Genomic DNA, 11,822 nt, shown 5'->3' with positions numbered 1-11,822 from the left:
TTTTGTAACTGAGAATTTTCTAATAGTTTGAAACTGTAATAAACTCTTAGTTTAAATCTGAAATGAAAATAATAAAATAAAACAGATCTACTTTGAACAATTTTAATTTAAAAAGTTACAAAATATAATTAACAAAAGACAAAACAAATTATATTGTATGAAACTAAATTTGTTGATTTTTTTCGTAAAAATTCTCATTAGTATGTAATTAAACATTGGAACGCTTATTAGAAAGATTTTACCGTACTACTGTCAAAATAAAGAAAACAAATTTGAGTTTTTAAAAGATAATTTAAAGGATAGCTATTTAAAATAAATAACTTTCTAATTTACAATTCTCTTTTACAATAAAAGACACATGGTTCTTAGTTATAGGTCTGCTCGTTGTAGCTATATTATTTACATTTAAATTGAAATATGTAATTAAATGTCTCAAAGAAAAAAGAAGGCAGGATGGAGTATATAAAAAGTTCAGTCACGAAAAAATATAAGAGACTGTTACATGGATTAAAGTACAAGAGAGTAATGTTAGAACAGTGAATCACATGTTCCACTATATGTAATGATAACATCGAAGAGTTTTGTTATCTTTTATGTATATTATTTATTTATTTATATTTTATTAATACTAGTATATTATTATTACTAGTATATTACACTGTATATATAATATAAATGTTTAAAATATATAATATAAATATATACACTTTAAAAATTATTTATTATTATATTATAATGTATTATTTACGATATTTATTAATAAAGAAAACTCAAAAGGAGAGAACTATTGGTGCATCTTACAAGCTATTTTATTAGACAGAAATAAATCAATCTATTATGAAACAGGCTTTAAAATTTATTTCACATGTTTACATAAGAATGAGACACTCACTTATATAAGTTTGTGTGCAACTGCCTCAAACGCTGTACGTTGCTCGAGATACGTAGAGATTAAACTTATATCTTCTTCCATCAAAAAATGTGCTTTACAAACGCAATTAATGTATATGTCATTGATGACATTGACTTATCATAGATGAAGGCTAACTCATTGTTTTGTTCAACAGCTTTATGAGGATGTTTGTAACAATCGTAATGTTATAGTCACTACTGAGTGTTTTTTATTTAATAACACAAGTCAACACAAAGTTATTTTATCTTTTTTCGTATTCAATAAATAATGAAGACAGAACTTATGTGTTATTAAATGTAAAACATTCGTTATATCAAGTTTTTATAGTTGAAATAATATATTATAATTACATGAATTTTTAAAATGCATAGAATAGTGCAGAATAATATTATATCAATGATTGTATAATACAATAAAATAATACTTTCTTTTGTTTACTTTTGCTTTTAGGTGGCCTTCTATGAAATTTTAAATGGATTATGGGTTCGCAATGGATTGCAAATAAAGGGCCAGGCAATGACCTATATTCAATGTAACTTCTGCAACTCCATGGTTGACGCTGATCTGTATCTGTTGCAAATCTGCGCTACGAAAATACTGCCAGATGTCTTTCTGAAAACCGTCATCGAAAAGTAATATCTTTTACTTTGCTTTTTTTTACATTAAATCAAAATAATGCCAATGATCTAACTTATTAAAAAAATTTTTATACAGGTTTCACGTGAGGGAATGGATGAGTCTATGTCTGTATCATGCCCCACAAAATGAATATCTCGAGGGCGAGCATGATACCCCGATGTTGGAAAGTTGCCTAACATTTTTGGCTACATTAGTTAACGTCAGAACAAATCTCGGTAAGTTTTCGTTGGTTCTAATGCAATTTTCTTAGAAGTCTTTTATCTCTTTTTCTTAATAATAAATTTTGTAATTCTAGAAATAATAGAAGAATTATTAAAAGAATTATTAAAGCAAGAATACAATACATATTAAGATGTCTATATATATTTTTTTTGCATCAGGTTTGTCGGATCCTGAAATGTCTCGTCTTGAAATGGTGACTTTATTGTGTATGGGTGATAAGACGCACAGTCAATTGATGGAACTGATGCCGGAACGCTGTGGAACTACTCAAAATAGAGATTTTGAATCTGTTTTAGCTGAAGTACGTTAATAACTGAAAGAACTTTTAATTCTAATTGTTGTATATAAATTTTACATTATTTCTTGATTATTATTATTATTACGTATAATATTTTGTATATATATATATATATATATATATATACAAGGTGTCCCAAAATTCGCGCAATCGGAGTAGAAGACGTGATACTTTATGATAAAAGAAACAACTTTTTCCTTTAGCAAAATTGCGTGCGATAAGTAGTTTTTGCAGGAAAGCACGTTAAATTTAACGAATAAGTGTTCTTGGCTCTGCGGCGCTCAGGGCCGGCACGCGCGCTTCTTATTCACTTGTACCTAGTCGTTGGCTAATGATTGTAAGTAATGTCTTAAAATGCTGATACGATTCTATTACTATTACTAATTTTACATAATTATGTAATAATTATAACATTAAAAAATTAATAATTTTAAACAAATTCTTTGTTTTTTTTAAATCTTTATTTTCAAATAAACCTACGGAATCAGATAACTTTTTATTCATTTCTTACGTAAGGAATGAAATCAATATTTAATTTATTAACTTTTCATATTTTAAGCAATACAGAAGAGGTTAACGGCCGATATTCATTGATTCTACAGTCTTAAAATGTCGTAACTAATTATAACAGAATTGTATCAGCATCTTAAGACATTACTTACAACCACTAGCCAATGACTAGGTACAAGTGAGTGAGAAACGTGCGCGTCGGCCTTGAGCGCCGCAGAGCGAAGAACGCTTATTCGTTAACTTTAACGTACTCCCTTGCAAAAACTACTTGTCGCACGCAATTTTGCTAAAGGAAAAAATGGTTTCTTTTATCAGAAAGTATCACATCTTGTACTCCGAATGCGCAAATTTTGGGACACCCTGTATATATATATATATATATATATATATATATATATATATATATATATATAAATTTCCAGGTGTTGATTTTCTTTTACTTAACGATGTAATGTGTTTATAGGTAGCGCAATATAGAGCCCCGAATCTCGAAGCAAGTGGTAACATGCAGCAAGGTATGTATGGGCCAAAGGCTTGCGTATGGGACGAGCTGTTCGATCCTTTACACGTTTTGTTGAGAGCAGTCCATAGAAGAGACTTTCAAGTATCTATGGATCGTTTCACAGAATAGTACGTATCAGATTTATCAGTCGAATATATTAATATATTAATTTTTAAATATTCTACAGTTTTTACAAATATTATATTTTTCTATTGCAGCGTGAAGCAGTCGGGCAAGCTGAAAAACAGTGCGACTCCCTGGCCGCCATTTAGGCAACCCGCTCCGGTTTCGTCGGACTATGACGATCCTCGTCTAGTCTTACGTTCCAGAGTTTTTCACGCTATGATTCTGATAATACTCTATAAGGCTGTGAATGGGCATAACATATCTGAACATGTTATGGCATTGGCTATTTATCTTCTAGAAATGGCAGTTATTACTGCGGAACCGCCGGACAAATCTGTAAGTAATTCTTTTGATTACATTAAAAATTGATTTTTAAGATTATTTTTTAAATAGTTTATTCTTTTTCTTATTTGTAAGTTACTTTACATAGTAAATTAGAGAAAGAATATGTAATTAGTTGTATGTTTTATTTTGTTTGTTTTATTTTAGTTGTCTTACAGTATATCTTTTATATTGTAGTAAATCTGTTTTATTTATTCTGTTACTTTACACAGTAATACATTATTTTCAGATGAGTCCTTTATGTCAATATACCGGTGGCACTTCTCGTGTCATAAAGGATATGGATTTGGCAGGATGGTACGAAAGTGATAGCTTGTCTGAAAATCTGAGGACAGTGATACCTCGAGTGATTCTAGTCCAAGAGTCAGAGCCTAGCAGCTCAGACAGTGAGTATACGGATCTGTCAAATTTTTATTGTTTGATTTTTTTATATTGTGGCAGTGTGCGGGTTTTTTGGCGAGCTTTATTCGAAACCTGAGTTTCGGGACAAATTGCGTGACTCAATTAAAGTAATATCGTACAAGGATTTTGACTATACGCTAGAATTAGTACTAGGAATTACGCGTGCTCATCTCAAGTTCTGATCTCGAGATCTTGAACTGCTCGTTTCGAGTTCCCGTTTTGAACTGTCGGGAAAACGCTCATTAGACAATGCCGTCAGATCAGCGATATTCGAGAAGGATCTGCGATGCCGGTAATATTATAAAAAAAAACCAACAGATTTCATTTTATTGCTAATACAATATAATTGATTTACTTGATTGAGAAATACTAATAATAACATGCAAATATGTATAAAAATGATTTAGTAACGTGCTAATATATTTAGTATGATTTAACACTCTTATTAATTTATTTAATAATGATTAGGTGAATTCGAGTGGGAGATTCTTCAAGGAGAGATGAGTGAAGTAGCGACATCCTTGATGTTGAATGACGGCGTGGATGATGGCGCGGAGGAAGTCTCTTTGGAACTGTTAGGATTTTCTGTAGAATCCGCTAGAGATGACAATGGTGCGTCGAGTGCAAGTGCATCCCTGCCGGCTTTACTACCGCCAGTCGAGAGTGCTGCATCTCTGCCAGCATTACCATCAACGAGTGGTTAGTTAAATATTTATATTGACTATATTTATATTGTAGTGTTGATTATATATTTTTTTAAGCATTGTTTAATATTTCTTATTTTTCTTGTAAATAGTTTATGTAAAATATAATATTGTTATATTATGTAATATTATAGTGGAATACGATGTGTCAATTGTACCTGAAGACGGAATCGTCGCCATAGCTCGTAGTAACAGCGAGGATGATTTAACGATACCTCTCCAAAGAGCTTTGCCTCCATCTGTGGAAGAATCCAGGAGAAGAATCCGTCTAACAATTGAATCTCCTCCTTCACCAAATAGTACGTTTTTCTATCCAATTCGTAATTTTTTTTATCACTAAGCTCTATTATTTATATAACAAAGCTCTTTAAAAGTCATACACTTGCATATCCTATATATATATTTTTTTTATATTTCTGATGTTTTTTATAATAATTAGATATCGGTGATCAACCAGCATTACCACCCGTCCCTCAACGTGCAGCAGTTGTAACCGGAAACCAAATGATCACAATACGCTCGGTACAGCCAGTACACCCGGCTAATTACAGGACTACAGAAATTGTTCCATCCACGTCGAATCCTCACAAACATTTTAAAAGGAGGGAGCTACAAGTAATAAATACTACTTCTTTATAATAATATTTTATACACATTTTCCATGTAGAAAAAATATTGAATATATCTTTTGCGAATATATTATATGTATATATTTGCAGCTTGATTTAGCTCATAAAATTCTCATATCTTTCAGGGTGGACCACCAATGCAACCGCAATCTGTAAAAGTAGGAGAGAGTATAATATCCTTGCTGTTAAAGCTACATTCTCAATTATCGGGCGTACCAGATAGTTACAATCCCGAACAAAGTACAATGTTTGACAATGAAGCCAGTAGTAGCAGCAGCAGCAGCAGCAGCAGCAGCAGCAGCAGCAGCAGCAGTTGTAGTTCTTTTACATCATTGTTGCCTAGTGAATCACGAATTGGCGATGGACCGTTCTTCATATCGCAACTACTTAGAAAAATAGCCGATTTAGATCCCATGTGTAAACAGACGATCATTGAGACTAGGAACAAATTGTGGCCTCGTATGCAGGAACGCGAGGAAGATGAGCAACGCGAAAGAGAGAATCGTGAACGGGAGGAACGACGAAGAAGGGCAAAGGAGAGACAGCAGAAGCTGATGGCAGAATTTGCTAATAAGCAGAAGCAATTTATGGAAAAAGCGATGAAGACCGGTAAATTATATTTTTATTATTTTTGGTATATAAATTATTACAAATATTTGTAAAAGTTTACACATTTTAATTTACAATTATTTATTCTACGAGTTAGAAACCTGGTACTTAGTCGATTAGACTAACGTAAAATTATTTTTTCTTGTTTTTATAGAGGAAGCAAGTGCATCTGGAATGGACTGGGATCAGGAGGAGAACACGACTAAACTTGCTAGTAAAAAGGAGTATCATTGTGCGATATGTAATCAAACTACTCCCAGCAGTGAGGACAAACCGATGGGACTCGTTGTATTAGTTCAAGTAATACTTTTTTAACTTTTATTACACATGAGAAACATTTCACATGTGTTGTGTATTATTTGATTTTATGCAAACGCGTTTTTTCTATGTAGGCAACTAGTATTGTTGGACACGAGCGACAACAACCGGATAGGCTAGTTCTTCCCACATCCGACGAGGATCCACCTATACCGAAGGGAGATACCCGAGGTGCTCATTATGAGCGCAGAATGGACGAGATGAACCGTTTATTTGATACAGTAAGCGAACAATATACGAGCATATTAGTATTTTAGTATTTCTACGTATTTTCTTCGATTTTTTCTTACAAAAAATTTCTTTTATTGCATTAACATTCGTCATTGTAATTAATACATTGTACGTCATACGGTGAACTCTAGAAGCGCAATTTGATCGCTGACTCTATTGCACACATCTCGGACCGGACACCTACTGAATCACTTTTAATTTCTAACACTACTTTTGGCTATATACTAAATTTTCACAACCTGGATAAACTTTCGACAAACACAAAGATCAAACATAAATCAACATAAACTAACATAAATTCTTGGCTCTGAAGAAAAAGATGTGTAAGATACGCAAACATAAACTCTGAATCATAAGGACCTAAGTCAGACTGTTGATATACAAGAATCAAACACCAAGATGCCAGTGGAGCTTTGATCTAGCAGTGAGAGTACTAGTTGTCGGAATGAGGAATCCCAAGTTCAAACTCACCTAAGCTTCTTTATTTTTTCACTATCTTGTAGAAAATCTACATTGGCAACAAAGGCATATGAAGAAGTAATAGCGGTATCTTACAGATCAACAGACAGTATCTTACAGATGTGTGGGGACTTTAACAAAAATTTACTCATCATACACACCAAAAATAAACGAAACTCTGTTATGGATGTATATATCATTACATCCCGAATTGTTTAGAAAAATGTGACAGAAATACTAATTTTTATTTTGGTTCTTTATTCTTAATGTATTTATTTTTGGTTGAAATAACGAAATAAATCAACATCAAATGTTTAGTAAATTTTTTGTAAAGTACGTATTTTTTTAAGATGAAAAAAATAATTACGTCTTAATGATATTGTTGTATTTGCAATTATTTGCAGACATCTTGGTTAATTTCGGTTAATCAGGGATGGGAGGGTGGTGTCCATGTACAAACATGCGGTCATCATCTGCACTTGGACTGTTTGAAATCCTATTTAGAATCTCTTCGTAGTCAGCAACGGCAACAGAGTTTAGCGGTGGAACGGGGCGAGTATCTGTGTCCGTTGTGTCGGCAATTAGCCAACTCTGTTTTGCCTCTGTCGCCGCAATTAGGCGAATGCTCGGCGGTGGTGCGATCTCGTCATGCTTCTATAAAGACTATATTCGCAGATTTGAACACTTTTCTCAAAGAGATGCAACGAAATCATGTACGTATATAGTAACTTCTCCATCCTTTTTAGCTATTTTTCTTTATATTTTTCATTATTTCAAAATATATATGCATTGTTTTTATTATTTAGTATTAGCGTTTGAAGTTTACATGTAACATTTTTATATGTTTTTTAGGATATATTTGAGTATACATTTAATAAAATATGTAACTTGTAGATTTCTTCGAATCTGACTGCGGCGATGGGGAAGGCCATGGAAGATATGACAAATTGCACGCAACTAAAGTATAAGCAAAAGAACTGTAAACCTAGTCATCAAAGCTTGTTCCTTCTTGTAACTTCAATTGCTCGAACTAACTTTGAGATTGAACTTGTACAACGCGGCGGATCATTGTGCGTTCCACCACCTACTACAATACCTCTGATGCCTAAACGCGATTGTATAGGTACGTTATTATTTCTTGATATCAATTTATTAATCAATGTCCCACTTCTATCTTTTGTTTATTTACAATTTTACAGTATACAATATGTAATAGTACATTTATAATTTTAATTTATAGATATTTACAGATGTTAATAGGTATTATTAAAACATTTTAAAAATATTAGCATTATATTGCATTTTTTTCAGTTGCGCTTCTTCATGTTTTGGCGATGCACGCTCGAGTACTGACTACGTGGCCAGTGCACGAAGTATGGCAGCAGCTATCTGGCATATCGATGGAAGAATCTGCATCCTCGCTCGCTTTGACGCCACACTTGAGACAGGTCCCTCTGCTTTTGCGAGATCCAACCGCCATGCTCATTCAAGTTATATTATTGTTGCCGTTGCACTTGGACCAAGGTATACATGTTTCAAAGAGTTTCTTTTTTGTGCTCTATGTTAAAAAGTAAATTAATATTCTCCTTTTTCCACAGCATACTTTTCCGGAGTGGTAAAGGTCCTTTACAACTTGCTGTACTATCAAGTAATACTACAAGTAAGCTATAACTTCTCACGAGCAGAGCGAAATACGATTGTGAAGAGAAAATGTAGCTGCGCCGCTACGCCCTCGGAGACTATACTGGCCGAGATGATTGAATATTTCAGCGAGAGTGGACTCTATCCCGGCACGGACGACGACAAACCGTCTACTTCAGCTTCTCCTACTTATGTCAAAGTGAAATCGCACTGCATCGAGCAACAAGTACAGTCTATAAATAGAATAATCTTTATTTATGTGCTTTTAAAATTAACTTTATGAAATAATTTGTCATATTTTATGTTTCATTTCATATGATACAATATTTAAGCGATAATAACATATCTTGACAGGAGATATAATTTTTAAAATGCTTTGAGTAAACACAAATCGATTACTCTCCTAAAAGATTTTATTATACTAAAAACACTTAAAATATCTGTGATTTTTTTACAAAACGTTACAGATGTATATTTTCATTATTTGTACATTATTTTTATTTCGGTTCACTCAGATCCAATCATTGTGCTTGCCGTTCTTGCGAGTGGCCGCATTGCTGCGTCATCATCTGTATGAACAACCGCTGCCACTGATCAGAACATCGCAGAGCGAGTTTGTGAGACTAGTATATTATTTGGAGCTAGTCACCGAAGGCATGAGCTGGGACAGTTTTGACTCAACGGTAGCACTAAACTGGCAAGACTCAGAGGTGGCCGTTTCGGTGCCTTTCTTCTGGTGCGATCAGTTGATCGCGTTTCTCGCCAATTGGCGAGGCCACCAACCGGCTCGAAACCTGATAATAGAGCAGCACATATCGTGGCATGTGCCGAAGCTACTTCGTCTTCCAAGGGAATACGAGAAAATCTTCACGGTAAGATCTAGTAATTAGAATTACACATATATCGCGCTTGTTACGCGCGTCTAAAAACATCGCAAGTTCATTGATTTATCCAATAAAGAGAAAAGAAGAAAGAAAAACACTCATGAATGGAATAATGTAAATGACATATACGTAATATCTGTATTTTAATCCAAACATGCTATAAATCAGAAATTTTTTTACATATTATTCTTCACATATTACTTTGTTACTTTCATATATTTTCTCACTATTTGTATGTTATTTTTATAAACAAGTGTATATACTCTTTTCAGTATTACCATGAGCGACAATGCAGTCAGTGTCATTCTGTACCGCAGGAGATCAGCATCTGTTTATTGTGCGGTACTATCGTCTGTCTTAAACAAAACTGTTGCAAACAGATGAATGTGTGCGAAGCTATTCAGGTGAGCACAGTTTACATGTGCATTGCAGAGAAAACAAGAAGTATCATCCGCTAATATCAGAGTAAATATTTTTTCGATTCTTATTTTTTGCATTTTTGTACATTTAGCATTCGATCGACTGCGGAGGTGGTACTGGCATCTACCTCGTAGTGACCTCGACTTATATTATCGTGATACGCGGTCGACGAGCATGTTTATGGGGTTCTCTATACCTCGATGATTTTGAGGAAGAAGATAGAGATTTAAAGTGAGTATGATTTATTGTAAGATATAGAATAAAAAATATATATATGAACAATAATACGATTAAACGTTAAGCGTTTTTGCCATTCTAATTTTCAACATGTTAAAAGAGCAAGAATACATTTTGTTTAGGAATTTAAGTTTCTTTCGTGACGAGTTAAAAATCAATTTTTTAAAGAAGAAATAACATATTTGAATATTTAATACTTATTATTTACTATTATCTTATTACTTAATATTGCTAATACAGACGTGGCAAGCCTCTGTACCTCAGCCAAGACAGGTATCAGCTTCTGGAACAGCAGTGGCTAGGACATAAATTCGACCATACGAAGAAAACATGGGTATGGCATCGCGATGCTCTGTGACCCATTACGATGTTGTCGCATGTCGCTCGTCACTCCTAATCTTAGAATCAAAGATTCTTCCTCCCTTTCTCTCCGTCTCCACTCCCGCGACTCCTACAATTTATTCTCATACAAAAATGCCTCGCCCTCCCCCGCAATGTAATGTTCGTGCGCTTTAGATTGAGATTAAGGGAGATAGATCGTCCTTAACGGATATTATATATTTATTACACAATCGTAAGTAGTAAACATAAATGATGAATGAAAGTATTAAGAAAACGAACACTCGTCTCAAAGGGAGAATAAATTTTGTTCATATAGTTGCGCGTAATAAAACTTGCATAATAATATGTACTAGATCTGTAGAAATTGTGTATGCTCTCAAATGAAAAACCTGTACATTTTATTTAAATATATATGCAGCTGTTTTTATTTTAATCTTTCCGTGCAATTGTCTTCAAAATTCATAGTTATTGAGACAAAAGAATTTAAATCAAAATTACACATTTTTATTTGGCCTGTACTTAAAAACTGTAATTTTGATAGTATACATATTAATGTATTTTAATATTTATTGTATATTAAAATGCATTTATATTAAAATAAATATATATTTTTGCGCAATAGCCAGCAATCTCGGAGATCATTATAGGGAAATATTAAAATGAGATTCCTGTATATATACATACATACATACATACATACATGCATGCATGCATGCATGCATACATACATACATACATACATACATACATACATACATACATACATACATACATACATACATACATACATACATACATACATACATACATACATACATACATACATACATACATACATACATACATACATACATACATACATACATACATACATACATACATACATACATACATACATACATACATACATACATACATACATATATATATATATATATATATATAGTATATGCGTGTAAGCATATAAATTACTTTTAATAACGAAAAAAAAGTACTTATCTAGTATGTAGTGTTTGTACCTTTTAGGAGAGGGTGATATATAAGTGATAATAATCGGAAAGAAACGAGAAAAACCTTATATGTTGCTTCGAGCGAAAAAACCATATATTTTAAAATTTCAGATTTGCTAGATTTTCTTTTGTCTGCTTCGCCAGATGATTCGCACTTATTTACAATAAATGCAGATTTTTAATCCATTTCTACAGCAAAGTTATATGAAATGAAAAGGATGCAACTAGACTATTAATCAATTGGTAGCCATGTCATACAAGCCTAACATGGTAAACAAATTAATGGCTTCCCATTTCATAATATATTGCAAAATTAATCACTTATAAAATTAGAAAGATTAAAAATGAAAAAGATTGTTTTTAAATATACAAAACTAAAGTATT

The 11,822-nt window shown here is 32.8% G+C and overlaps 1 protein-coding gene across 1 annotated transcript in view; it reads left to right on the top strand.

Moving 5' to 3' along the window:
* The window catches only part of LOC105206949 (E3 ubiquitin-protein ligase Ubr3), a 33,331-nt gene extending 22,201 nt beyond the window's left edge, over positions 1-11,130 (top strand). Inside the window, exons 9-28 of the mRNA XM_026137186.2 lie at positions 1,364-1,545; positions 1,628-1,767; positions 1,933-2,075; positions 3,046-3,212; positions 3,303-3,546; positions 3,782-3,938; positions 4,423-4,653; positions 4,793-4,957; positions 5,098-5,273; positions 5,413-5,896; positions 6,051-6,196; positions 6,289-6,435; positions 7,309-7,617; positions 7,799-8,027; positions 8,216-8,428; positions 8,503-8,771; positions 9,061-9,417; positions 9,702-9,833; positions 9,941-10,080; positions 10,327-11,130. Of these exons, the coding sequence (XP_025992971.1) occupies positions 1,364-1,545; positions 1,628-1,767; positions 1,933-2,075; positions 3,046-3,212; positions 3,303-3,546; positions 3,782-3,938; positions 4,423-4,653; positions 4,793-4,957; positions 5,098-5,273; positions 5,413-5,896; positions 6,051-6,196; positions 6,289-6,435; positions 7,309-7,617; positions 7,799-8,027; positions 8,216-8,428; positions 8,503-8,771; positions 9,061-9,417; positions 9,702-9,833; positions 9,941-10,080; positions 10,327-10,444 (4,149 nt within the window). The 3' untranslated portion in view covers positions 10,445-11,130. The remainder of the gene's footprint in view (positions 1-1,363; positions 1,546-1,627; positions 1,768-1,932; positions 2,076-3,045; positions 3,213-3,302; positions 3,547-3,781; positions 3,939-4,422; positions 4,654-4,792; positions 4,958-5,097; positions 5,274-5,412; positions 5,897-6,050; positions 6,197-6,288; positions 6,436-7,308; positions 7,618-7,798; positions 8,028-8,215; positions 8,429-8,502; positions 8,772-9,060; positions 9,418-9,701; positions 9,834-9,940; positions 10,081-10,326) is intronic.
* Positions 11,131-11,822: the final 692 nt, after the last annotated feature.

The sequence above is a fragment of the Solenopsis invicta genome, chromosome 14, assembly GCF_016802725.1.
Source record: "Solenopsis invicta isolate M01_SB chromosome 14, UNIL_Sinv_3.0, whole genome shotgun sequence".
Classification (NCBI taxonomy): domain Eukaryota; kingdom Metazoa; phylum Arthropoda; class Insecta; order Hymenoptera; family Formicidae; genus Solenopsis; species Solenopsis invicta.
The sequence above is the reverse complement of the archived record's forward strand: the minus strand, read 5'-3'. Positions and strand labels throughout refer to the sequence as shown.